Genomic DNA, 26,780 nt, shown 5'->3' with positions numbered 1-26,780 from the left:
AAAATAGATGGGGAAACAGTGGAAACAGTGTCAGACCTGATTATGGGGGGCTCCAAAATCACTGCAGATGGTGACTGCAGCCATGAAATTAAAAGACGCTTACTCCTTGGAAGAAAAGTTATGACCAACCTAGATAGTATATTCAAAAGCAGAGACATTACTTTGCCAACAAAGGTCCGTCTAGTCAAGGTATGGTTTCTCCTGTCGTCATGTATGGATGTGAGAGTTGGACTGTGAAGAAAGCTGAGTGCCGAAGAATGATGCTTTTGAACTGTGGTGTTGGAGAAGACTCTTGAGAGTCCCTTGGACTGCAAGGAGATCCAACCAGTGCATTCTGAAGGAGATCAGCCCTGGGATTTCTTTGGAAGGAATGATGCTAAAGCTGAAACTCCAGTACTTTGGCCACTTCATGCGAAGCGTTGACTCATTGGCAAAGACTCTGATGTTGAGAGGGATTGGTGGCAGGAGGAAAAGGGGACGACAGAGGATGAGATGGCTGGATGGCATCACCGACTCGATGGACGTAAGTCTGAGTGAACTCCGGGAGTTGGTGATGGACAGGGAGGCCTGGCATGCTGCAATTCGTGGGGTCACAAAGAGTCGGACACGACTGAGTGACTAAACTGTACTGAGTGACTAATACACACATGATCTAGAAACCCTAGAGTTTTCTCACGTCATTCCTTCAGTCTATTTCGTTTTAGTCAAAAGTGCCTTCCCTCGGTGCCTAGAGGATGCTGATCTCTTTTATGTACCCGAGTCTTTGCATATGTTGTTCTCTTTGTCTAAAACATTCTTTTCTTGATTATCTGGTAGACTTTGGATTGCCCAGTTTAAATCTCCCTGTTAAAATCTCTCACTGTATCTTTTGCCTTTCTTCTTAAACTGATCACATTTATAGTTATATATTTATTTAGTGATGAGTTTATTGACCGATTTTTCCATAGATAGAAACTGTATGGTCAGGACCGTGTCTGCTTTGCTTACCACTTTCCTTAGTGTCCATCACAGTGTTTGCTGTGTAGTAGAAGCTAAAGAAATACTGTCAAACATGTGTGGTAGGACTTTTTTAGGTTATAAATTAATATATTGATTAGAAGCAAATGTTATTTGTTGACAAGTATATTATTTTTATTTTTATATTTATTATATTATTTCTTGACAAGTGTAAGCAATTCCTTTTGGAATTAACTAAAACTTGATCATTTCTAGGTCAGGAAGCATCTGAGAGTCATTTAAGATAGGAAGCCAGACAACTAGAAAGTTCTAAATATCATGCATTTTAAATATTAAGATAGTACGAATTCATGAGTTTCTATGAAGTGCCAAATTTTCATATGCTTGCCTAGGAGAAGAGCTTAAATGTTTTAAATTATACTTTTATATTTATATTAATTTCTCTTCAAACATTTCAGAAATTCAAGATGATGAAGTAGAAGAAACTGTTTACAGAGACAGGAAGAGACAGTTACCTTTGGAACTCACTGTGGAATTAACAGAAGAGACATTTCATGCGACAGTAACGGCTTCTGACAGCATAGTGCTTTTCTATGCTGGCTGTGAGTATTATGAACCTTTAGAGGTGACTACTGTACTGCATATTAGGACATTTAAAGTAGGCAGATTTTACTTTTTCATTCTGTTATTACACATTGTAAAATGACATAGCTTTCGTATGTCCCACACTTTTAAACAACTTACTTCGGAGCTGTTTCTAGTGTTATAAAACTGATTATATATAGTTTAGTCAAAGTGTTAGTCGCTCAGTCATATCTGACTCTTTGCAATCCCATAGACTGTAGCCCGCCAGGCACTTCTGCCTACGGGATTCTCCAGGCAAGAATACTGGAGTGGGTTGCCGTTCCCTTCTCCAGGGGATCTGAGCCTCCTGCATTGCAGGCAGATTCTTTACCGTGTGAGCCACCAGAGAAGCCCTGATTATATGTATCTGACTTATAAATTGAAGATTATGATTAAACTAGATGTTAAGCTTACTAATTTGGAAAGTTGTTGTTATTCAAGCTAATGATTTTAATAGATTAACAGTTATTGTAGGTTTATAGGCATTATATTGCTTTTATCTTCAAACAATAGCCATTCAACTATACTCCTTGCCATATGAATGTAGAAAATTAGTTGTATTTGGAACTCTCTTGAATGTGTGGACAATACTGAGTGCTACATATTAGAATATTTCTTAGTATAAAATAATTTTGAGATACCCCATTAATCTATATGTTTGTTATATATAAGTATGGATGCTTTAGAAATATGTATGTTGTAATATCTATTTAATTTTTTATTTTAATGTAGGGCAAGCAGTATCCATGGCATTTCTGCAGTCCTATATCGATGTGGCAGTTAAACTGAAAGGTATTACACTGCTGTAGGCATTTTTCCTGGTTCTGAGCTATAGCTGTTCATAAAATTGTGTCATGCTAAAGATGTAGAAAACCACATAAAATTTCAGATTATTATGTTTGTGTCTCCACAACAAACATAATAAGTTAATACTGAACATTAGACTATTCCACTTGAAACAAGATTAAGTATTAAAACCATTTTACAGCAAAGAAAATTAAAAAGTGATAACTTCAGTATAAGTTAATACTCCACGGTTAATAAGTTAAGGAACCATGAGTTTCAAAACTGTTAGGAGCATTCCCTTTGATTGTCTTCATTAAACTGTCTTATAGCTTTATACTTAATCCAGTAAACTTTTGGGCTGAATTCAGTCATTCAGCAAACATTTACTGAGTGCTTACTATGTGCCAGTTACTGTTAAATATTATTAAACATATACTAAGTATTAACTATAGTCTCACAGTCTAATGAACGCTCTAAGATCCCAGTGTTCTTGAAGCTATACAGTTAGCTTTTCATGGGTAGGGAATTTCTTAATAGCCAGAATCTTTTTATTTTAACTATTCTATGAAACCTGATTCAGTGGTAGACAAACAGTAATCCAAGCAATGAACTCAAAATGTCTGTGCCACTGTCCCAGCAAAGACAAAAGGAGGAGTAGGGAGGCCTGTTACTGTTAGTGAGAGAGAGAGTAATGGATTAGGTAAGTATAATATTTTGTAATCATTCAAATAAGACAGTCCATATCATGCTTTGTATCTTTAATATGATTTCTTCTTACTCTGTTTTTCTTGATAAAAGCTGTTATGGCTAAATGGGCTTTTTCTTGGCTACTCCAGAAATGCATCCACCATTTAGTTTTTTGGGACATTAGCTTACAGCCTCTTTTATTATTTAGTAAGTTCCTTATGGAAAGAAAGTATGCCTTATACTCAGTTCATTGGACTTAGTGCATTGTCTTACATTACAGAATATCTCGTGTTTAATAATTGTTGAGTAAATAAATTAGCAAATATAGTAGAGTTTCATAAATTTTGTTTTATTTTGTGGAAAAGGTGTACTGGTATACAACTTGTGTGTGTGTGTATGTATGTGTGTATATATATATGTATATGTATGTGTATATATATGTATATGCGTGTGTGTGTGTGTATATGTGTGTGTATATATATATGGGGCTTTTGTGGATTCAAGAAGTTGATTCCAGAAATACAATATTTTCTATAATAATAAAAGCATCAGAGATATAAAAAACCATTTTTGATCCATTTCTCTTCCATTCATTTCCAAACTACATTTGATCCATCGTTTGATTATTTCATTCCCCAAGTGAAGGGATGATTAAGTCTGTAGATAATATGATACCTAATTTTTTTTTTAAAGCAAATCCTGTCACTCTCTAGTTCTCCTTTATGGTTGCAGTCTACAGACTGATTTAAATTTCTTCTCTTAAGTTTTCCAGCCTTACTGGTAAATGATTAGAAGAAAGAAAAAGTAGGAAAACATAAACCATAATAAAATAGTAGTTGGAAAATGTCCCTGAATACTAGAATTATCCCCCCTCCCCAGCCCATTTGGCTAGATACCAAATGAAAATGAAAGGAGGTTCTCTTACTTTCTTCTCTGTTAATGACCAAATAAAGACCTGACCCCTCAATGCAAGGACTGTGAGTTGTATGTGTTTGTAGAATAAAAAAGCAGATTAACCAACCCAAAGACTTGATTCGTTTTTTCAATTAGTATGTTCTTTATGAATAACAATTCTTTTAGTAATTAGATATCAGATAGGTGGATTATTTGGGAAGTTCATGGGGCTTCATATAGAAATGCATACTATAAGTAACAATAATGTTTTGTGTCTATGGTAAAGCCTATACTATAATTTTATAAACTAGGACAATATTGTAATACTTTGGGTGTTTAGTTGTATAATCTTTCATGTTGTTTTGGGAAAAAGCCACTTTTTATCTCAGTCCAAGAGGATGAAGAATATTTTATACTCAGTCACCAGGTGGCAGCAAATGTCTGTTTTTGTTTTTCTTTTAAATTAGGATCCTTACTTGAAATTGCTGTGTTGTGAAAATATGTGGAGTGTAATACTACAGTAATCTTAGAACATTAGACTACTCCACTTGAAACATGATTATTGAAACCATTTTACAGCAAAGAAAATTAAAATGTGATAACTTCAGTATAAGTAGCCTTATCATTTTTTAATAATATATATCAATATTCTTTTTTTTCAGTTTTAAAGATAACATCAAAGTTTTCAGCTTGGACTGCTGGGACATTTTAAGTGGTGGTAGACCCACTGAGGATGCTTATTGAAGGGAGAGAACTACATTTATTATGACACCATGTCCCGTCCTTTGGTGGCAATACATAGTGTGATGCTCCATCTGAGCAAGCACCAGTACATCCACCACTAGATATTTATTGACTAAATGACTAAAATAAAGGAGAAGAGAACTTTATAGAGTAGATCTAAGCCTAGAAGGAATAAAGATTTGTCTTTGTATGCTCAGATAATATTCAGGTATTAACATACTTTAATGTAAACACTGAAAATTTGTTCATGAAGAAATAAATCAGGGTATATTTCACAAATTTTTATTGGATACATAATATGTAATAGACATTGTTTAGGTAGCAGGTTTATAAGACAGACTAGACCCTATGAGATAGAATCTAGGATCATAGTGTAAGGATGGATTTTTAGTATTAAAACTTTTGGTGATAAAATATTAAAATATTGTGTTTCACAATTTTAGTCATATGGGTAGGTTACATCCTAATTTAGAATTTAGGATTAAATTGATATACAAAGATTCCTTCTTTGATCTAATACTATATTAAAATTTCCTTTTATTAGATTTTCTTCCTTTCTTTCATTAGCTGAGTTGTATGGTACTTTGTTATTTGGTTTTTGATATCTCTGCACCTAACTATATATTTTGGAGAACTGGAGAACTTTGCATATACAGTTGACTTGACAACGCAGGGATTAGAGGTGTTGACTTTCCATGCAGGAGAAAATCCAAGTATAACAGGTTTGGCCCTCCGTGTACACATTTGCCGGAGAAGGCAATGGCACCCCACCCCAGTCCTCTTGCCTGGAAAATCCCATGGACGGAGGAGCCTGGTAGGCTGCAGTCCATGAGGTCGCTAAGAGTTGGACACAACTGAGTGACTTCACTTTCACTTTTCACTTTCATGCATTGGAGAAGGAAATGGCAACCCACTCCAGTGTTCTTGCCTGGAGAATCCCAGGGACGGGGGAGCCTGGTGGGCTGCTGTCTATGGGGTCGCACAGAGTCGGACACGACTGAAGCGACTTAGCAGCAGCAGCATACACGTCTGCTCTGTATCCAAGTTTCCACATCCATGGATTCATCAAACCTTGGGTCATATGGCACTGTAGCATTTACTATTGAAACAGATCCGTAAGTGGGCCTGCACAGTGCTTTCCAAGGGTCAACTGTATTAGTATAGAACAAGTAGGAATTTCTCTTTGAGGTTCTGCTATATTTTTCTCAGGCTGAAAAGAAATTATTTAGATTAAATAAATATGTATGAAATTATACCGATGAGACAGGTTGGGTATGTGAAAGTGAAAAGTGAAAGTCGCTCAGTCGTGTCTGACTCTTTGTGACCCCATGGACTATACAGTCTGTGGAATTCTCCAGGCCAGAATACTGGAGTGGGTAGCCTTTCCCTTCTCCAGAGGATCTTCCCAACCCAGGGATCAAACCCAGGTCTCCCACATTGCAGGCAGGTTCTTTACCAGCTGAGCCACAAGAGAAACCCAAGAATACTGGAGTGGGTAGCCTATCCCTTCTCCAGGGGATCTTCCCAACCCAAGAATCGAACTGGGGTCTCCTGCATTGCAGGCACATTCTTTACCAACTGAGCTATCAGAGAAGTGAAGTTGCTCAGTCGTGTCTGACTCCTTGCAACCCTGTGGACTATAGCCTACCAGGCTCCTCTGTCCATGGGATTTTCCAAGCAAGAGTACTAGAGTGGGTTGCCATTTCCTTCTCCAGGGGATCTTTCCTATCCAGGGATTGAACCCAGGTCTCCCACTTTGCAGGCAGACACTTTACTGTCTGAGCCATTAGAGAAGTCTGAGCTATCAGAGAAGCCCTAGGTGAATATCATGGAGGCCCTAGATAGTATATTCACACACATATTTAAGGTATTCATGTATGAGGACTGCTCTAGATTCTGGAAAATCAGTGATGAGGAAACCAGACACAGTCCCTGCTCTCAGGAAGCTCAAATCATGTAACAACACAAATGAGTACATAACTCCATGATGAGGTAGGGAAAAGAGCATGGTCCTTTAGGAGTATAAGAATCAGATGTAGATCAAGGTGTCAATGGAGGCTTCTCTGAAATGGTCACACATGCAGAGATCTGAAGGGTGGAAAGACCTGACTGGTAAAATTGGTAGAGGTGGGCTGACATCAAAATAGATTTGAGTTTTGAAAAGATATCGCTAGCTTCAGTGTAGAGACATGTTAAATTCTGGGAGATGAATTAGGAGAAGTGATGACTAGAGTGGTGGCAGTAAAGAGAAAGCGACAGATATAAGAGGTACTCAAAATTTAGGTGGTAAAATTGGAAGGCATGCGGATTGATGATGTAAAACCTGCGGAGTTTAGGAACAAAGAGGTGTGAAAGGTGATACTTTGCTTTCAGAGTTGCACAGGATGGCAACGTTCACTACTGTTCAGAGGAAAGAAATCATGTTTGGTTTTAGATGTCTTGAGTTTGAGGATGTTTCTGTTCAAAGGGACCTAGAGAAGGCAGTATGGATACATGGATCTGGAACTTTGAGGATCCTGGGCCAAAGCTATAAATTTAGGATTTATTAGGTTGTTGTTGATTATTGAGATTGTCTAAAAGAGAGTGAAGAACAAGAAGAGAAAGCAACTTAAATTGAGCCTTGAGGGAACTCCCGACTCCACTGGCGGAAGAGCCTGCAAAATGGAACAAAAGGAGGCAGCTGGGGAGAGGCTGCAGCCAATGGGAGGAGGTGCTGCAAAGAACCAAGGGAAGAGAGTGCACCGGGAGTGTGTAATGCTGCCAAGAAGTTGAAATAAGAACGGGATACAAAGACATTAACAGTTCTCAACAACTGAGTTTTCTACATTAACATTTATAAAAATGTGCATTTTCTTTTTATTTAGGCACATCCACTATGCTGCTTGCTAGAGTAAACTGTGCAGATTGGTCTCATGTGTGTACCAAGCAAAATGTTACTGAATTCCCTGTTGTAAAGATGTACAAGGAAGGCCAGAACCCGGTATCTTACACTGGTATGCTGGGAACTGAAGACCTCTTAAAATTTATTCAACTGTAAGTATTCAGCTTCCTAAGATTTTTTTAAGTTTTAGATCTATTCAACTCCTAATTCCCTTACTTATTTGACACACCTTGGATAGGTTAAGGAAGTATGAACACTAATGAGAAGAGCCTATTACTTTTTAGCACTTTTGGGGAGATAGAAATTTTATTTAATGAGACTGATTTTTTTGTTTGTTTATTTAGAGTAGTGTCTTTATTTTGTATTTGTATTTATTTTAGACAATCTCAATAATCAACAACAAAATAAAGACAAAATGAAGATGTTTATCCTATGAAATATACTAAATTCAGTGTGTATATATATATAACAAGCTGAGAAGTATTTTTAAAAATTAATTTTGACTATAAATATTCATCCAGCAACAGGATTTCATGCCCAGTGAACATTACGTCTGTCCAAGAAGCAGAAGAATATTTAAATGGGGAATTATATAAAGACCTAGTCTCCTATTCTAGCATGTCAGTACTGGGACTGTTTAGCCCAACCATGACAAGAGGTAAGTGGAACTGAACATTTAAATTACATAATGTATAGTTGAAGGCTTGTTTACTTGTTTTCTTTTTAAAGAATTAATATCTTTTTAAATTAAAGAGAACTCAATTGTAGAGAATTTTGAAAATACAAAGAAGTTTGAAGAAAAATAAAAATCTTTAGAGTTGTTAAATTTTAATGTAATTTCTTCCCTCTTTTTTTGTGAACTTATGTGTTGAATATTAATATACATTTTAATGTAATTGGGCTAGTACTGTGGATTTAGGTTAGTATCTGCTGTTTTTATTTTTAACATTAAGTGGGTGCATTTTTCCATGTGATTAATATTCTTCAAAAACATCATGGCTGTATAATATTTGATTGGATGAATATACCATAATTTATTTAACTGTTTACCAACAAATAATTTTTTATTTCCTTTTTGCTATGTATTGTAAAGACTATTTTTATTTATGAGTCTTTGTGTAGGTTTTAGACTATTTAATAGCTATGGATTCCCAGTAGGTGAATAACTTTGTCTTCTGTAAACTGTATATATGTTATTCATTTTTTTAAAAAAAAGGTTTTAGCATTTGTCTAAGGAATTACTATGAGATTATTATATACTAAAGATATTAAGCTTTTGTCATTTTATTAATATTCCAATTATTTCCCCCAGCTTGTTGTTTGCTTTTTAGCTTTGCCTAGTAATTTTATATGTAATAGTTAAAATTTTTTTCAAATTTATTGATTTTGAGATTTCTTCCATTGCTTTAGCTATAGAAAATCCTTATCATTCTGATCAGTTAATAGCTACCTGTCTCTTGTTTTATAATATTTTCTTATGCTATATTGTCTTCTTGTTTTGAATATTCTTTTTTAAACTTTGTGAGTGATAAGACACAGATAACATGAAACTTAGCCTCTTAATCATTTATAAGTGTATAGTTAACTAGTGTTAGCTGTATTTCTATTGTGTGCAAATTCTGATTTCCAGAACTTTTTCATCTTACAAAACTAAAACTCTACACGTTAAAGAGCGACTCCCTTTCCCTGTTTCCCTAGCGCTTGGCAAACACCATTTTCCTGTCCATTTCTATGAATTTGACTACTCTAGTACCCCATGAAAGCCAGATCATGTAGTGTTTGTCTTTTTCTGAATAGCTAATATATACACATCTTTTAAAATGTTTTCTATTTTATTCACTTTATCTGTTGATACTTAGTCTATTTATTTTATAAAGCATGTTGACTATGATTGGGTTGTCACTTTTTCTTTTTGACAATTTATCTTTTTTGCCTATTAACTCTTCTAAGTGAACTTCAGCCATTTACACATATTGTCTAAACTTATTCAAATTTTTGTTGCTTGTTTTATGCTTCATTGGTATTTCTTTGTAAAAAAAAATTTGTTACATATTTTTTTAATTTACTGAAGGATAGTTGATTTATAATGTATTAATTTCAACTGTACCTCCGAGTGACTCAGTTATACACATATATTTTTTTATATTCTTTTCCACTATGGTTTATCATAGGATACTGTAATAGTTCCCTGTGCTATACCGTAGAACCTTATTGTTTATTCATCCTGTATATAAAAGTTTGTATATGTTAATCCCAAACTCCCAGTTCTTCCCTCCCTCACACTTCCCTCCTTGTCAGCTCAACCACTAGTCTGTTCTGGTTTGTGAGGCTGTTTCTGTTTCATAGATATTTCATTTATGTTGTATTTTAGATTCCACATATAAGTGATACCATATGGTATTTGTCTTTCTCTTTCTGACTTCCTTCACTGTCTGATCATCTCTAGGTCCATCCATGCTGCTGCAGATGGCATTAGTTCATTCTTTTTCATGGCTGAGTAGTATTCCGTTATATATGTATGTACCTCATCTTCATCTGTTCATCTGTTGATGGACATTTAAGTTGTGTCTTGGCTGTTGTGAATAGTGCTTCTGTGAACACAGGGGTGCTTATAACCCTTCAAATTTTAGTTTTGTCTGGTTTTATGCCTAGCAGTGGAATTACAGAATCATATGGCAACTCTGTTTTTGGTTTTTTGAGCAACTTTCATATACTGTTTTCCTATAGTGGCTGCACCATTTTATATTCCCTCCAACAGTATAACAGAATACCTTTTTCTTCACACCCTTTCCAACATGTATTATTTTTAGACTTTTTAATGATGGCCATTCTGACTGGTGTGAGGTGGTACCTCATTGTAGTTTTGATTTGCATTTCTCTAATGATGATGAGCATCTTTTCATGTGTCTGTTGGCCCCTGTATGTCTTCTTTGGAGAAATGTCTGTTTAGACCTTCTGCCCATTTTTTCAGTTGGGTTGTTTGTTTTTTTGTTATTGAATTGTCTGAGCTGTTTGTGTATTTTGGACATTAAGCCTTTATTGGTTGCATCCTTTGTAGATATTTTTTTCCCAGTTCATAGGTTGTTTTTTTGGTTTATTTTTGGTTTCCTTTTCTATACAGAAGCTTGTAAGCTTCATTAGGTCATATTTATTTTTGCTTTTATTTCTATTTCCTTGGGAGACTAACCTAAGAAAACTAATTCATCTTATTTTTGATGCATTTCAAATTAATGCTTTTGCCTTCAGCTTTGATACAATGCTTATGCTAATAATTTTAATTTGTTTGTTTTACATAGTATCATTGGTTTTCTGTAGTATCATAAGCCCACTAGTGGGCTTCCCTGATGGCTGAGATGGTAATCTGCCTGCAAGGCAGGAGCCCCGGGTTCTATCCCAGGGTTGGGAAGATTCCCTGGAGAGTGGAATACCCACTCTAGTATTCTTACCAGGAGAATTCATGGACAGAGGAGCTTGGCGGGTCGCATGGAGTTGCAGAGTCGGACACAGCTGAGCAATTAGAACTCTCTCTACATGGTTGGCTATGGTGTTCTTTTAACATTACAACTTCTCTATACTTAAACTGCCTCTCTTTACTTTTTTTGTCCTTCAAAGGACTGTGTCTTTCAATAAGTTTTAAAGAGAGAGTCACAGGGCATTTATTCTAACCAGTGGTGTTGCTTAGAGTGTTATTCTCTTGGCTTTGAAGATGGATGACCTCTTGAATGGGTAGCAAAAAGTGTTTTCTTCATCATGTCAACTGAAAAAAAGAAAAGCACAATGTGAGAGTTGTGAGTTAAGTTTTATTTGGGGGCAAAATGATTATAGCCTGGAGCCAACCTCTCCAATAGTTTTGGGGATCTGCTCTGAAGAGCTGAGCGGGGAGGCAGTATATGTGTAATTGTGGTGAAGAGGATTACATGCAGTCAGGCACACGTTTTGACTGAAGATTGCTGCTAGTCACAAGGAGCAGATGTCTCTGTTAATGATTTTAGTGCTGCTTTTCTAGACACGAAAAGATACAAGAAATTGGGTCCCTAAAATCTTCTGAAGATATCTATCTGAAGGCTTGTTCCACCAGTTTTTCCCAGAGTGCAGAGTGCCTCATTCCTGATTTCTACCCCGAACTCCTTTCAGGGTGTGTTCAACTGAACACAACTAAAATGGTTGGTTACCTCATCCTTATAGAGGCAGATGGCAAGTAACAATATTTAGTTGGCATTCTCATGCTGTTTCCATTTATGTAGCAAACTTCCTCTTTCATTTTTCTTTTATTTAAGATGAATTTCAAAATCTGAATGAAATATTTTAAGAATGTTTGTATGGGAAGAAGATCCCCAGTGTCCAGCATTACAATTGTATATAGTTGATACTATTAACTATTGATTCTTATTAAATTTTGCTTTCTAAAAATTGCTGTCTAGTATTTTTTCTTTCTACTTTGTCTTCAAAATTAAAAAAAAAAAAAGAACTCACTAGAAAGAAGAATAAGACTGTTAATATGTGCCATGTGGCTTACCATCTTGGAAGGCAAAATCCAGAGGGCATAACTTTTTAATTTCTATTCTATGAAAAATCATAAAGTAAATGACTCTATGTTTTACTCCTTTTTCCCTTTCTCATGTTTTTTCAGCCACATTGACTTTGTTTTCTGCCTACGTCAGGTACCTGGAGTCCTGAAGTTCTTGTTTATTATTTACACTGGGCCTCCTTCAGAACAGAATTAGTCTTTAGATAATAAAAAGCACAAATACAATAAAATCATTAAAACAAGGATAAGAGTCAAGCAATGAAAGTAGGAGATAATTAGGTAGAATACCTAGAAACAATGCAGTGATCATAAAACTCAACCCTGAGCAATCTGGTAGCAAATAGAAACAAAGATGAAATTTTTGCCAACTTATCATCATTATATAATAAATGGCAAAATGCAAGTTAGGGTGCTGAGTCACCCGTAGAGAAAATATTTCTCTGATTGTACATGCTAAGAGGAATTTTTCATATATGTGTGTATATACATATGTATTTTATTTAGAGATCGACATAAGGAGCAGCGTGTTGTTGTTTAGTCGCCAAGTTGTATCCAACTCTTCTGTGAGTCCATAAACCGTAGCCTGCCAGCCTCCTCTGTCCATGGGATTTCCCAGGCAAGAATACTGGAGCGGGTTGCCATTTCCTTCTCCAGGGGATCTTCCTGACCCAGGGATCAAACCCACATCTCTGCACTGGCAGGCAGATTCTTTACCACTTAGGTACTTGCATGACCTCCAGAAACACTGTACTTGACCATATTTCTATACAAATGATGATAAAATTTACATATGATTACCTCTCAACAAACTTCAAAAGCATGATGCTGAAGTGTTGATACATAAAGGTGGTGTAGTCTGGATATGATGCTTTTTTTACTGGGTTGGTTGCTTCTAAGACTTTTAAGTCAGGTTATTAGTTCCTCTTCTTTTTTGTTTGTTTTTGTTTGCAAAAACTGTCATGCAGTAGTTGTTGGATTTTCAGCATCTACTGAGAAAACATAAAATAAAGGGCTCTTATGAATCCATAAAATTTTTATGTTCATTTTGATTATATTCACAAATGCTAACTAGCAGCATTTGCTGAGCAGTTTTTGTATGAGATGCTAATTGTTGTTCATGTAGATTCTAATGGTTTGAAGACTAATGTGAGTCCCATGAAAGCTGAAATGTCTCTTTTATCTGCTGGTGTATTTTTCAGGCCCCTCCACTAGAAAGTTACTACTTTTCCCCTTATAGTTAATAAATACCTTGTGGGAATATAATTTAAAACTCTGTAAATGTCCTGTTTCTCATCTTTTGCATACCGGTTTTAGAATCCACTCACTGCCTGAAAGAGGTATTACTGTGATAGTTGCCAAGTGGGCAATTTCCAATTCCATTATTCCTTCTACCTTTTTTAGTTGGCACACTACTCATTTGTTTATCAGTATGGTTACCTGAGTTCTTATTTTATTCAATGGATTACAATCAGTCGCTATCATTAATTTGCTCATGTTGTCCTAAGATCCCTTTCATTCTATTATACTTTTTTTCCCCCCATCCCTGGTACCTGTGACCTTTTGCTATGTCTCCATTGTTTTTTGAATGTCCTTTTGCCACAAAATGTTCCTAGCCCCATTCCTAGAATCAGCCAGTTCTCCAGGGAATCCAGTTTCTTTTAGTGAGACATTGAATCTAAAAGCTGAGATCTAGGGGTTAGGAATGCTTTTAGTTACTGGGGTGTTCTTGCCTCTTGTTAACAGAGCTAAAATACAGGTGAATCTACATATGTGTGTGTATAAATATAACTATGTAATAAAATGTAACAGAGGAAAGAAGCAGTATTGCTAAATTAATGTATTTATTTTATGCAATTGAATATGCTTAAAGTTAAAACAACCATAAGTCACTATTAATATTACATCTCAAGTATATTTATAGTGGTTAAAAAACTTTTTGTTTAGATAACTGATCATTTCCTTATTTTTGGGTTGCCATATATTCTGACATACATGGCAGTTTTCACCAAAGAGGAGAATGTGCCTGGTTTCAAACATTCAAAGGGGAATTTACACTTTGATTTAGTGGAAATGGATATAGATCTGAAGTCTATAGTCTTAAATACTTCCATTCCCCAAGGAACTCTTAGGATTTATGAACAAGTAGACTCATGAAGCAGAGAAGGCGATGGCACCCCACTCCAGTACTCTTGCCTGGAAAATCCCGTGGACAGAGGAGCCTGGTAGGCTGCGGTCCATGGGGTCACGAAGAGTCAGACACGACTGAGCGACTTCCTTTCACTTTTCACTTTCATGCATTGGAGAAGGAAATGGCAACCCACTCCAGTGTTCTTGCCTGGAGAATCCCAGGGACGGGGGAGCCTGGTGGGCTGCCATCTATGGGGTCACACAGAGTCGGACACGACTGAAGTGACTTAGCAGCAGACTCACCAAGAGCCTTCCAATAAACATATTCATGAGTTTAGAATCTTATGAATGAGCAAATTATATGGAATGTTAGCGTCTTTCCCCACTGTTTATTTTAAAAAGAAGGCGCTAAAACAGGTTCCATTATGTCACTGCTTTAGGTAACAGGCATCAATTACTGATCAGAATTTAGAGAAATTTCGAAACAAGAGTGTAGGCACTCAGTTCCTTCTAGTTGCCTTGTTTTCTTACGTATCTTTTCTAGTTTGGTATAGCACAGGCTAAAGAAAATGTTTTCATGGATTACTCATTTCTCATTAAATTTATGATTATAAATGAGTTCTCAGTGCTGCCTCCAGGTGGATCTTGCCACCCTAGTAAGTGGCTTTACTGCAGTGTTTCTCAGTCTTGTGGAAAGCATGCATCATTTTTAGACAATCTGGTGATTACCCAGTGTTAACAGTGTTGGTGCTCACATCACGGATATAGTACTGACTGCTAAGCGACAGATCTTCTGGGTTCAGCATACCAAGACCTCTAGGTGCTTTATGATTCAGTTCTTCCATCATTGTTTCTCTATTTGAACTGCTGTGAACATTTCATGCAGCCAGCCGAGGTATCATCTGACCTTCAGTTGTCAAGAATACATCATTTACAAAAGTTCATCTCTGCTCTTTTCTCATTAGTCTATAGCTGTTTAATTCAGACTTGCTTCTGGGTTGTAAGATCCAGAATATGCTATTATTTATAAAAAGATATTCACAAAACCTACAGAGATAATAGTTCTTATTTTGAATATGCATATCATAACAAATGGGACAAGGCTAATACACAGATTAATCAAAATTCAAAAGTAACAAAAACACCTTACAGAAACATACAGGAAATAAAAAAAGAAGATGGAAATCCCTCATAATTGTAGAACCCTAACACAGACAGTCAGAGGACTAGAATTTCCAGTCTTCTGTCTTTTTCTATGCATATAGGTCCTTTTAGGTTTTGTGGTATAAGGTGTGCATCATTTCACATACCTGCTTGTCTTTCCAGGCTCCATGTAGCACAGCTGTCTCCGTTTACCTTGCCTTAGGAGTAGATTATGGAGAAGGCAATGGCACCCCACTCCAGTACTCTTCCCTGGAAAATCCCATGGACCGAGGAGCCTGGTGGGCTGCAGTCCATGGGGTCACTAAGAGTTGGACATGACTGAGCGACTTCACTTTCACTTTTCACTTTCATGCATTCGAGAAGGAAATGGCAACCCACTCCAGTGTTCTTGCTTGGAGAATCCCAGGGACGGCGGAGCATGGTGGGCTGCCGTCTATTTGGTCGCACAGAGTCGGACACGACTGAAGCGACTTAGCAGCAGCAGCAGAAGTAGATTAAAAGGCAACAAATATTTATGTAACAAATCTGTATGATCAGAACCCTATAAATCTTATAAATTACAGTTGACCCTTGAAGACGAGGGGGTTTGGGTTGCTGACCCCCTGTGCAGTGAAAAATCTCCATGCTGCTGTCTCTGCCTTAAAAATAATGGGTTTGATAAATGATCTACCCAAGGGCAGGAAGCTCAGTTTGGGTAGAATTAGGACTCAAACCCTCCTTCTTTTGGTTCCCCATATTTGTCATCTCTGATTGAGATCTCCCCATCTCCCCATTTTGATCTCTCCATCTCTGAGTTTATGGGGAACATAAACCTTTCCCCACAGGACCTAGTTTAAATGTCTATAAAATGAAAATACAGGTACTCTATTTATTGAAAAAAAATTCATGTTTAAGTGGACTTGGGAATTCAAACTCAATGTTGTTCAAGGGTCAACTGTACATTTAGAGTACATTTATTTTCAGAACATTACATTATATACATTGTGTATGTTGCATTATATTAACGTACATTTTAATAATAATCAAATGTCATGATAACACAGGTTTATTTTAGAACCAACAAGGTATGTAAGGTCTGCACTTGTTTAGTCACTCAGTCATGTCCAGCTCTTTGTGACCCCATGGACTGTAGCCCGCCAGGCTTCTCTGTCCATGGACTTCTCCAGGCAAGACTACTGGCATGGGTTGCCATTTCCTTCTCCAGGGAACCTTCCTTCCCCAAGAACTGAACCCACTTCTTCTGCTTTGGCAGGTGGATTCTTTACCACTGAACCACCAGGGAAGCTACAAGGTCTGCACTGAAATATATTTATAATTAATAATAAAGCAGCAGCATCTATAAATCTGTTCATCAGTCGAATAGCACATATAACTTTAAAGGTTTCAGATTTTTATCTTGTTTGTATATTTATAGCGAAAGAAGAGTTCACTGAAGCAGGAAGCTACCTAAAAGGATATGTTACCACAGGAATTTATTCCCAAGAAGATGTTTTGAGACTGTAAGTGTATTATAATTTTAGGGAGGAGGAAGTTTGCAAAATAATGTATTACCTGTCTTCCCATGATTTTTTTTTTTTTTAAGGAAAATAGGGCAGCAACATAGCTAAATTTTTAATTTCATCCTGGGAAAATCTGTAAAGCACTATCTGGCTATTTAGAATTTTTACATACTCAAAATTCTTCTTTAGGCTAGAGCCCCCCATGAGGCAACATTGGATTCATAGCAGTTCATCTTCCTATAAAATCTTTCCTCTTTGGATTCTGTTACCTGCAGTTTAAATTCTTTGTAGTTATAGTTTTTTGAGGAATTTTACATCTTAAGTGTCTGGGTTTTGATTTGCCATCAAGGTATGCATAAAAATCAGAGTTTTTACATATTTCTCCCAGAGTTTTAGGTGATGAACTGATAGTTCTACTTACTTTTGTTATTGCAGACATACACTTAAGCAGTGCTTTTTCTAGCCACTTAAGTTGCTTTATTTGTAGAATTGGGGGCTCCTGTAAACTATCAAATATTTCAATTGTTGCAGAATGAATGAACTGAAAATTTAGATGTTATTAATACACATCACATTCTACACTAATGACTCATCTTCAGATGCACATGGAGTTGTTTGTGTTTCTTACCCTCTGACTATATTATTTCCAATTGTGATTTCTGAGCTTAATTAAATCTTTCATCCTGAACACTGGTGACGCATTTGATGACTGAGCTCCTGTTCTATCCAAGAAATCAGTGACTTCTGAAAAGTGAATACCGAACTCTAGACTTTTAGGGAATATGAGACCTATTCAACTGACACATGGATAATCACCCACTGTCTTCTAGACCAGTAGTTTTCAGAGTATGTTTTGTTTATAACTGACTCATCCACTAAGAGCACCTTCCAGGTAATCTGAAGACTGGGCAGTAGAAAGCTCAGTCTTCAGATTTATACTTTGTTTTAGCATGAATTAAGTTTTTACATAATATAAATGTTACCATATCACTGGTAATTTCACACAGGCATTTCTTCCTGTTCAGTGATTTTCTTTTAGGTTTAGTTAGCAAAAGTAGTGGTAGGAGAAAGCAAGTTCAGGTTCTCTTTCAATGGAGAGAGCTCAGACTCTGTATCTGGAATACCTCAGTGTGAATTCTGTCTCTGCTATTTATCACTCTTTCATCATCTGTAAAATGAGGATTATAGCGCCATTCTGAGAATTAAATAAAAACATAACTAGAAGCACCTGGTAACTAGAAGCCTGGCAAATATAGGCCTATTCTCATAAATGCCTATCTCCTTGCTCAGCAGTTTGGTGAGCAGTCCAAAAAGTTAAGAACCATTCAGTGTGTTCCTAGTCCTGTTTAGACATTTTCTTGATGAGTGAATTGTCTAGAAAAAGAAAAATCTGGCTAGATTAGTATCTGTTGTTTTCTTCTAATCTAGGTTGTCAAGACTCTTGAACTTGCTCAGATAGCCTCACATAAGAGCTAAGTTCGCCTGGAAATTATTATTTTTTTCTTTTTTCTTAGTAGGGCTTCCCATTTGCTGCCTCCATTGTGACTTCTTTGCCTAACTGTTCATGTTTTTGATGACTTGCTGTATTTCAGTTGGGAATTTTAATACTCCGTTTCTCCACAGGTCAAGTAAATATACCGTAACTCTTCCAGCCCTGCTGCTTGCCAGACACAAAGAAGGCAAAATAGAGAGCATTCCATTAGTTAACGTCCATGTGCAAGACATAGTTCAAATAATAACAAATGCATCACTGGAAACATTTGTGAGTATATAATAAGGATGTTTGAAACAAAATCTAGAGCAGTTAAAACTGTGTGTGTTTTAATGCATGGTTTTCCATCTTTTGTTGGCACAGAGCATGATGTTTGATGAGCTCTAGATTCAATGGGTTGCTCTGTTTTATTATTCACCCATCATGCATACAGCTTCTTTAATCCACTGCCAAAAGTTTACATGTCTTTGGATTATTTTTCTTGCTGAGATGCTTGTGGCTAATGGCCAGTTGAAGTACTCCATCTGGGCTGAAACTTGGCATGAAGCAAGTTTGGATTCCAGAGGGCAGCATGCTAGGCTTCCAGTCCTCGCTTGCCTCCTTGCTGGCTGTATGTAAGCATCTCTCCACATGCGTAAAATGGTTATTGTAAGGGCTGAACAAGAATGGGTGTTCAGTGCTCTGTGTACGGTGTTTGCTGCTGCTGCTAAGTCGCTTCAGTCGTGTCTGACTCTGACCCCATAGACGGCAGCCCCTGGTAAACACTCAGCAAATGTTAGCTAGTATTGCTTACACTGTTGTAGAGAAAAATATGTTTTATCAAAGTCCTTTTCTGATGCCTGCTTTGTATAATAGTGGATTTAAAGGCACAACAGATGTAACCTGCATTTCTTGATTTTGATTGTTTTACATTAATATTAAACACAGCTAGAATATTATAAATTGATGCTTTTCTACATTTCTAAAGTGACATGGGAGCAGTATTATCAACTATAAATACTGAATGAATATCCTCTTGTTGTCGTCTTTTGTCATGATGATCTAAACAATATTACATTTTAGGCTAAAGAATGTGTTCTTTAAGTCATTTTGTGGCCTCAGTACCACTAACTCCCCTTCCCTAATTAAAGTTACAGTTTATAATTAATCAAGTCATTAAAATTTTTAGGATGCAGTTTTCTAAATTATTTATTAAAGTTACATTTTTGTCTTTAATGACTTTATTAAATGACTGTGTCTGTAGCACATCAGTAGTGTAATGTTTTTAAAATTTTTATGTTAGCTTTTTTTCCCAGATAATATAGAAATTTATAAAGAGGAAAATTAGAATAAATCATAACTTCTTAACCAAGCTTAAATTTAGGGATATATTTTCCCAAAATATGCTTTTGGAGATCAGTGGAGAAATAACTCCAGAAAGAATGAAGGGATGGAGCCAAAGCAAAAACGATACCCAGTTGTGGATGTGACTGGTGATAGAAGCAAGATCCAATCCTGTAAAGAGCAATATTGCATAGGAACCTGGAATGTCAGGTCCATGAATCAAGGCAAATTGGAAGTGATCAAACAAGAGATGGCAAGGATGAACGTTGACATTCTAGGAATCAGCGAACTAAACTGAACTGGAATGGGTGAATTTAACTCAGATGACCATTATATCTACTATTGCGGGCAGGAATCCCTCAGAAGAAATGGAGTTGCCATCATGGTCAACAAGAGAGTCCGAAATGCAGTACTTGGATGCAGTCTCAAAAACGGCAGAATGATCTCTGTTCGTCTCCAAGGCAACCATTCAATATCACAGTTATCCAAGTCTATGCCCCAACCAGTAATGCTGAAGAAACTGAAGTTGAATGGTTTTATGAAGACCTACAAGACCTTTTAGAACTAACACCCAAAAAAGATGTCCTTTTCATTATAGGGGACTGGAATGCAAAAGTAGGAAGTCAAAAAACACCTGGAATAACAGGCAAATTTGGCCTTGGAATGCGGAATGAAGCAGGGCAAAGACTAATAGAGTTTTGCCCAGAAAATGCACTGGTCAGAGCAAACACCCTCTTCCAACAACACAAGAGAAGACTCTACACATGGACATCACCAGATGGTCAACACCGAAGTCAGACTGATTATATTCTCTGCAGCAAAAGATGGAGAAGCTCTATACAGTCAACAAAGAAAAGACCAGGAGCTGACTGTGGCTCAGATCATGAACTCCTTATTACCAAATTCAGACTTAAATGGAAGAAAGTAGGGAAAACCGCTAGACCATTCAGGTATGACCTAAATCAAATCCCTTATGATTATACAGTGGAAGTGAGAAATAGATTTAAGGGCCTAGATCTGATAGATAGAGTGCCTGATGAACTATGGAATGAGGTTCGTGACATTGTACAGAAGACAGGGATCAAGGCCATCCCCAAGAAAAAGAAATGCAAAAAAGCAAAATGGCTGTCTGGGGAGGCCTTACAAATAGCTGTGAAAAGAAGAGAGGCGAAAAGCAAAGGAGAAAAGGAAAGATATAAGCATCTGAATGCAGAGTTCCAGAGAATAGCAAGAAGAGATAAGAAATCCTTCTTCAACGATCAATGCAAAGAAATAGAGGAAAAGAACAGAATGGGAAAGACTAGAGATCTCTTCAAGAAAATTAGAGATACCAAGGGAACATTTCATGCAAAGATGGGCTCGATAAAGGACAGAAATGGCCTGGACCTAACAGAAGCAGAAGATATTAAGAAGAAGTGGCAAGAATACATGGAAGAACTGTACAGAAAAGATCTTCACGACCCAGTTAATCATGATGATGTGATCACTAATCTAGAGCCAGACATCCTGGAATGTGAAGTCAAGTGGGCCTTAGAAAGCATCACTACGAACAAAGCTAGTGGAGGTGATGGAATTCCAGTTGAGCTGTTTCAAATCCTGAAAGATGATGCTGTGAAAGTGCTGCACTCAATATGCCAACAAATTTGGAAAACTCAGCAGTGGCCACAAGACTGGAAAAGGTCAGTTTTCATTCCAATTCCAAAGAAAGGCAATCCAAAAGAATGCTCCAACTACCGCGCAATTGCACTCATCTCACATGCTAGTAAAGTAATGTTCAAAATTCTCCAAGCCAGGCTTCAGCAATACATGAACCGTGAACTCCCTGATGTTCAAGCTGGTTTTAGAAAAGACAGAGGAACCAGAGATCAAATTGCCAACATCTGCTGGATCATGGAAAAAGCAAGAGAGTTCCAGAAAAGCATCTGTTTCTGCTTTATTGACTATGCCAAAGCCTTTGACTGTGTGGATCACAATAAACTGTGGAAAATTCTGAAAGAGATGGGAATACCAGACCACCTAACCTGCCTTTGAGAAATCTGTATGCAGGTCAGGAAGCAACAGTTAGAACTGGACATAGAACAACAGACTGGTTCCAAATAGGAAAAGGAGCAGTCAAGGCTGTATATTGTCACCCTGCTTATTTGACTTCTATGCAGAGTACATCATGAGAAACACTGAACTGGAAGAAACACAAACTGGAATCAAGATTGCCGGGAGAAATATGAATAACCTCAGATATGCAGATGACACCACCTTTATGGCAGAAAGTGAAGAGGAGCTAAAAAGCCTCTTGATGAAAGTGAAAGAGGAGAGTGAAAAAGTTGGCTTAAAGCTCAACATTCAGAAAATGAATATCATGGCATCCGGTCTCATCACTTCATGGGAAATAGATGGGGAAACAGTAGAAACAGTGTCAGACTTTATTTTGGGGGGCTCCAAAATCACTGCAGATGGTGACTGCAGCCATGAAATTAAAAGACGCTTACTCCTTGGAAGAAAAGTTATGACCGAGCTAGATAGTATATTCAAAAGCAGAGACATTATTTTGCCGACTAAGGTCCGTCTAGTCAAGGCTATAGTTTTTCCTGTGGTCATGTATGGATGTGAGAGTTGGACTGTGAAGAAGGCTGAGTGCTGAAGAATTGATGCTTTTGAACTGTGGTGTTGGAGAAGACTCTTGAGAGTCCCTTGGACTGCAAGGAGATCCAACCAGTCCGTTCTGAAGGAGATCAACCCTGGGATTTCTTTGGAAGGACTGATGCTAAAGCTGAAGCTCCAGTACTTTGGCCACCTCATGCGAAGAGTTGACTCATTGGCAAAGACTCTAATGCTGGGAGGGATTGGTGGCAGGAGGAGAAGGGGACGACCGAGGATGAGATGGCTGGATGGCATCACCGACTCGATGGACGTGAGTCTGAGTGAACTCCGGGAGTTGGTGATGGACAGGGAGGCCTGGCGTGCTGCAATTCATGTGGTTGCAAAGAGTCGGACATGACTGAGTGACTGAACTGAACTGAAACTTAAAAAAATTCCATGAGTGCTGTTGTTAAATTTCCTAATGCTGCTTTGTGTTAGAGCTTTTAAGTCGACAGCTGTATACAGCTGTACTGTATCCAATATACTGTATACTGTATACATACTTTACTGTATACAGTAGCTAGCTAGGAGTAAGCTATCTTCTGGCCGGCCCTTAGGTACTAGAAAGACTCCCTCTGGTTAGAAAAGAGCATAGGATGACCAGATGATAAACATTTTTTATATAACATCAAACTTTAGTTTAATGAACCTGATGACAAATTAGTCCAGGTAAATAATGCTTATAGTTAGTTAAATGTTAGTTGCTCAGTCATGTCCAACTCTTTATGACCTCATGGATTGTATGTAGCCCACCAGGTTCCTCTGTCCATGGGATTTTGCAGGCAAGAATACTGGACTGGGTTGCCATGCCCTCCTCCAGGGGATCTTCCCAACCCAGGAATTGAACCTGCATCTCTTATGTCTCCTGATAGGCAGGCAGGTTCTTTACCACTAGCGCCACCTGGGAAGCCCAGAGAATGACATGTATACCATCTATGTAATGGCTCACAAATTCATATGGCCAGCACAGACCTTGGGCCTGCTCTCCAGGCTCCTGTATACAGTTGTCTACTTGACAGTGTGTCTTGAATATCTTTGAAAGTGAAAGTGGTAGTCACTCAGTTGTGTCTGACTCTTCATAACCCCGCCCCACCCGCCCCCCCGCAACCAGGCTCCTCTGTAGTTTTTCAGGCAAGAATATTGTAACTCTCCGGCAAGAACACTGGAGTGGGTAACCATTCCATTCTCCGGGGATCTTCTCAACCCAGGAATTGAACCTGGGTTTCCTGCATTGAAGGCAGATTCTTTACCATCAGTCTCATCAGGGAAGCCCCAGATCATAGCTAATTACATGCTAATTAACTATGTAGTTATTACAATTAAGCAATAGTATATTTAAGGCTGTCACACTTAGAACTATTTGTTGGGTAATATGTTTAGCACTTTTCTCAAATACATTGAGTTCATTTTTGTGCTTTTATTATAAATAAGAATATGGGAACACACATAATTATAGTCTCATATACTCAAATAGCCAACAGTCATCTTCCAGTAACCACATTTGATGACCTTTTCTTTTTCTCTGAGTAGCCTCTTGAGTAGCCATCAAAACCCTTGAATGTGCCATTCCTTTTTAAGATTCTCTCTTCTTTGGGCTTTTGCAGTTCCGTCCTCTCCAGGTATACCTTCAGCCGTCTTGCCACTCTAGAATTACATCTTCAACCATTTTTTCCTCTTTTGCTACATTCATTCTTTGCGAGACTTAGTATCTATACCCATAACTTATATGGGTCATTATACCAGCTGATGAGCCCTAACTTTTGAGTTTCTAACCTTAACTAAACTCGCATAACTCTTAGTCTTTCTTTCCTGACAAGAGAGAGCAGTGCCTGCCACTACTGGCCTATCTCTCCACAAATTCATACTCTAGTCAGTCTTCTAAAACAGGCCTGACCATGTGACTTGTTTGGTACAAAATCTTCTCAGTATTCCTGGGGGCTAGAAAACCTCTCTAGTCGTTTTCCCACATGGTCTTACAGCCATATTTGCTTCTGGCCTGCCTGAGTCTGGGACACTTCACTATCACTGTTCCCCAGATACTCTGTATGCCTAACACCTGTCTGCACTCTCATTCACCGCTCTGCTCCCTGTATCTGGAATCCGCACTCTAGCACACACTTCAGTCTGTCAAGCTCTTTTTCCTTATCCAAGGCCCAGGTCAAATATCACTTCCTAAAATCACCCATGAGCTCCCCTACCTTGTTTTTTAGTTTTAATTTAGAGGCAGTAGGCTTCCTTATTTATGCTCAGTCACTTCAGTCGTGTTGGACTCTTTACAACCCTACGGACTGTAGCCCACCAGGCTCCTCTGTCCTTGGGATTATATAGGCAAGAATACTGGAGTGGGTTGCCATGCCCTCCTTCAGGGGAACTTCCCAACCCAGGGATCAAACTGTGTCTCCTGCATTTCAGGCTGATTCTTTGCCACTGAGCCACTGGGGTCTTCTTACTGTCATACATTAAAATTTTTTCTTGGATCACAGTAGTTTGCACACTTGTCTCCTCCTCTAAACTATGAACCCTTGAGGGCAGAGTAAGCATCTTACTTCTTTTTGATTCAGTACCCAGCATAAGGGGCTTCCCAGGTGGTACACTGGTAAAGAATCTGCCTGCCAATGCAGGAGACACGGGTTTGATCCTTGTGTCAGGAAGATCTCCCCTGGCAGTCTGCTCCAGTATTCTTGCCTGGAAAATCCCGTGGACAGAGGAGCCTGACAGGCTATGGTCCATGGGATCACAAAGAGTCGGACACAACCAAGCGACTGAACTCACATGCATGCACCCACCCAGCATAAGATCTTAAAATTCTCAATAAATTTTTGAATTGAGCTGTGATGGCTCCATCACACCATATCCATCAAATCTGTTCTGCTGGTTTGATAAGATCTGTCAGTTTTAGGAAGGGCACATAACTCAAGTAGAAGAGAAATGACGATAGTTAACATAAGACAACATGGGGGAGTTTGGAGAAAAGGGGACCTAAGATTTAAATCATGAAAGAGGAAGGTGTGAGAAGAGGATTTTGAGTGGTCGAAGAGAAAGAATTCAAAGAAAAAGGAAAACTGGCAGAGGAAAGTGGCTTTGAGAACTAAGTAGGAAGAAGTATGTGCCAGAGTTTGGTGTTTGAGGGTGAATTGGAGGTGGATGGCACCATAAAAAAATTGTTCATTTGGATTTCTAGTGTGATACAGTGAAATGGCATACTGGTAAACAAAATCCCTGGGTGCTACTGCTGCTAAGTCGCTTCAGTCATGTCTGACTCTGTGAGACCCCAGAGACGGCAGCCCACCAGGCGCCCCCCGTCCCTGGGATTCTCCAGGCAAGAACACTAGAGTGGGTTGCCATTTCCTTCTCCAGTGCATGAAAGTGAAAAGGGAGAGTGAAGTCGCTCAGTCATGTCTGACTCTTAGCGACCCCATGGACTGCAGCCTACCAGGCTTCTCTGTCCATGGGACTTGCCAGGCAAGAGTACTGGAGTGGGGTGCCATTGCCTTCTCCGATAAAAAAAAATTGTTCATTTGGATTTCTGGTGTGACCCAGTGAGATGGCTTACTGGTAAACAAAATCCCTGGGTGCTAGTTTCATTTAACTCTTCCTCCTGCTTAGCTGTGTGACTTCAGCAAGTCAACTTCGCATCCTTGGTTTCCTCACCTGTCAGCTGGGGATTTGTTTTCTGATGTAGGAAGATTTAATCCAGCTCACAAGTGTATCCAGAAGATGAATTAATAGATGTGATACTAAAAATGGAAAATGGTAGAAGCCTTTAATACTCTTAAGTCACTGCTGTTTTTAATCCTAAGTATTTTAACTTTATTTCTTACTCTTTTCAATTCTTGTTAATAACAGCCTAAACTAATTGTCTTCTACAAATATATTTTTTTAATGTTCTCTTTTAATAAGAAGAGTAAGATTTATTTCTTACTACTTTTTCTTTATTTTTACCCTCTCCAAAATAAGAGCCTTTAAAATTTGTTTTAGCATATTATTGGATTACTTTAATTATGCTAAAAACTCAATTTTGAAACAAACTAAGATTTATTAATTTTTAAGTAATCATAGATGTTAAAAGATTATATCTTTAAAGCTTAGCTTATATATTTTTAAAAAACTTTTATGCTAGAGGAAAAATACTTGTCATATGTGTGTTGACTAGTTTGATCTAGATTTTAACATAAGAAATTACTAGAAATGCTACATGCTTAAAAACAAGGAGCTCCTTTATTTCCAAATTCTATTAGTAGTTTTATTTTGAAAATAACTAATTCATTATTAAAACAAGATGAGTTTAAATAAAAAACACTCCTGAGATTCATACTTGTTAATCAATATAGTAAAATCTCCACTTAAATGAAAATTTGTTTGAAATACATTTTACAAACTAACATGCAAGAGTGATTTGAACATTATTTTCTATTTTATGTATTATAATTTCCATTT

At 37.6% G+C, this 26,780-nt stretch overlaps 1 protein-coding gene across 1 annotated transcript in view; it reads left to right on the top strand.

Annotated features, from left to right (window-relative positions):
• Positions 1-26,780, top strand: part of TXNDC16 (thioredoxin domain containing 16) — an 86,116-nt gene that overhangs the window by 50,953 nt on the left and 8,383 nt on the right. The window contains exons 11-16 of the mRNA XM_068966264.1: positions 1,416-1,559; positions 2,314-2,373; positions 7,557-7,725; positions 8,095-8,231; positions 16,807-16,891; positions 18,515-18,653. Coding sequence (XP_068822365.1) covers positions 1,416-1,559; positions 2,314-2,373; positions 7,557-7,725; positions 8,095-8,231; positions 16,807-16,891; positions 18,515-18,653 — 734 coding nt within the window. The remainder of the gene's footprint in view (positions 1-1,415; positions 1,560-2,313; positions 2,374-7,556; positions 7,726-8,094; positions 8,232-16,806; positions 16,892-18,514; positions 18,654-26,780) is intronic.

This window comes from Capricornis sumatraensis, chromosome 2 (genome assembly GCF_032405125.1).
Source record: "Capricornis sumatraensis isolate serow.1 chromosome 2, serow.2, whole genome shotgun sequence".
NCBI classification, from domain to species: domain Eukaryota; kingdom Metazoa; phylum Chordata; class Mammalia; order Artiodactyla; family Bovidae; genus Capricornis; species Capricornis sumatraensis.
Note: the sequence above shows the minus strand (reverse complement) of the source record. Positions and strands in the feature narration are given on the sequence as shown.